Below are 2211 nucleotides of genomic sequence, written 5' to 3'. Positions count from 1 at the left end.
CTATTAACTTGCCTATTATTTACTTATTTTTAAAATTTTAAATTTTAAATTTTAAAATTCAATATAATATTAGTAACTAATTTGTGAATAACACTCTTATTTATTTATTTGTAGTAAGATAAAAAATAAGTTACAACGACCATTTACTTCTATAAAAGTATTTAATAAAATTAATCACATATTTTTTTTAACAAATAGCTTTTACGGTAACATGTAGTACTTTTATTTTGCTAAACTCTTTATAGTATGATTATTTTGCCACCACAATTTAACAATCCACAAATAATAATCAATTGATATGAGAATCTTGAATTTTATTAAACAATGCAAATCCATGAAACATCTTCACCAAATCCACGCTCACACAATCACCACAGGTCTATTACCTCACCACAAATCCACAATCTTAAACAACATCATTTCCACTTTCACTTCCTTAATCCCCTCAAACAAAAACAACAAAACATGTTCCAAATCAACTCTAACAACCTATGCACTTTCCGTCTTCAACTCAATTCCAAACCCAACAACTTTCACCTACAACACCCTCATCAGAATCCACACTCTCCTCTCTTCCCCCCTCTCCGCCCTCCAAATCTTTCTCTCTCTCCGCCGTCTCTCTCTCCCACTTGACTTCCATACTTTCCCTTTAATCCTCAAAGCTTCATCTCAACTCAATTCCCTCTCTCTCGCTCAGTCTCTTCACTCCCATGTCTTCAAATTCGGTTTCCTCCATGATTCCTTCGTTCTCAACTCGCTTATTCATGTATACTCTGTTAATAACCGTGTAAGTGATGCTCACAAAGTGTTCCGTCAAAGTTCTTATAGAGATATTATATCTTACAATGCTATGATTGATGGGTTTGTTAAAAGTTTCCAGCTTGATTCTGCACGTGAACTGTTCGACGAAATGCCCAAAAGGGATAATGTTTCTTGGAGTACAATGATAGCGGGTTATAGCCATGCTAAATTGTGTCACGAAGCTATTGAACTTTTTAATGAGATGATTAGTTTGGATATTGTTCCGGATAATATAGCTTTGGTGTCGATTCTATCTGCTTGTGCTCAATTAGGGGAGTTAGAACGTGGTAGGTTTGTTCATGATTACATTAGGAGTAATGGGATTCGAGTTGATTCGTTTTTGACGACCGGGTTGGTGGACTTGTATGCAAAATGTGGATGTGTTGAGATTGCAAGTGATATATTTGAGTCATGCAAAGATAAAGATGTGTTTACATGGAATGCTATGCTTGTTGGTCTTGCTATCCACGGGAAAGGTTTAGTTTTGTTGAAATATTTTTCTAGAATGGTTGCGGAAGGGGTTCAGCCTGATGGAATTACTTTCTTGGGCGTGTTGATTGGTTGTAGTCATGCTGGGTTGGTTTATGAAGCTCAAAAGATTTTCAATGAGATGGAAAGTGTGTATGGGGTTGCTAGAGAGTCTAAGCATTATGGGTGTATGACTGATATGTTGGCAAGGGCTGGGTTGATTGAAGAATCAGTGGAAATGATAAGAGGGATACCAGGTGGGGGTGATGTGTCTGCATGGGGTGGGTTGTTAGGTGGATGTAGGATACATGGGAATGTTGAGATTGCAAAGCAAGCAGCTCAGCAAGTAATGGAGATAAAGCCTGAAGATGGCGGGGTTTATTCTGTCATGGCTAATGTTTATGCTAACACAGAACAATGGGATGATTTAGTTAAGATTAGGAGATCCTTGGGAGCTAATAGAAGAGCTAAGAAAATTACTGGCTCTAGTTTGATTAGACTCAATGGGCATTAGCAAAATGCAAAAATTTGATGAGTAATTGAAATTTAAGCAATTATCTGTTATATTTATTTGCTCTCGGAGCTCATATACTTTTAATGGAAAAGGATGTATGGTGTATGATACATGTTATTATATTCTATTAATTCTTTTGCTTGATACTGTATGAGTGTCTCTTTACAGTTTATTTGATTTGAGTTAATGGTGTATGTATATCTTCCTTATGACACAAACACAGTTGGAAAAAACCGTAATTGCATGGAGATGATTCAATCTGGATCCAAACTTCCATGAGCTCCATGTCCCTTTTGAGAGAACAACTTGTCATTTCTATGTCTTCAGGGCCATTTTGAGGATCCAAACTTTTTTCATGGTCTTCTCCAAAGCGCGATAGGACATAATAAATTTAATAGCCACTTAAAAGAGAGACCAAGTTTTACGTT

At 36.2% G+C, this 2211-nt stretch overlaps 1 protein-coding gene across 1 annotated transcript; it reads left to right on the top strand.

Annotated features, from left to right (window-relative positions):
* The first annotated feature begins 260 nt into the window (after positions 1 to 260).
* On the top strand, positions 261 to 1929 carry LOC127085571 (pentatricopeptide repeat-containing protein At5g61800). Its single transcript, XM_051026077.1, has one exon. The coding sequence runs from the start codon at positions 299 to 301 to the stop codon at positions 1781 to 1783; it is 1485 nt and encodes a 494-aa protein (XP_050882034.1). The 5' UTR covers positions 261 to 298; the 3' UTR covers positions 1784 to 1929.
* The last annotated feature ends 282 nt before the right edge of the window (positions 1930 to 2211 follow it).

This window comes from Lathyrus oleraceus, chromosome 5 (genome assembly GCF_024323335.1).
Source record: "Lathyrus oleraceus cultivar Zhongwan6 chromosome 5, CAAS_Psat_ZW6_1.0, whole genome shotgun sequence".
Taxonomy (NCBI): Eukaryota; Viridiplantae; Streptophyta; class Magnoliopsida; order Fabales; family Fabaceae; genus Lathyrus; species Lathyrus oleraceus.
The sequence above is the reverse complement of the archived record's forward strand: the minus strand, read 5'-3'. Positions and strand labels throughout refer to the sequence as shown.

Coding starts and splice junctions, on each gene's coding strand:
- LOC127085571 (XM_051026077.1), top strand. CDS start 299: ATGAGAATCTTGAATTTTATTAAACAATGCAAATCCATGAAACATCTT.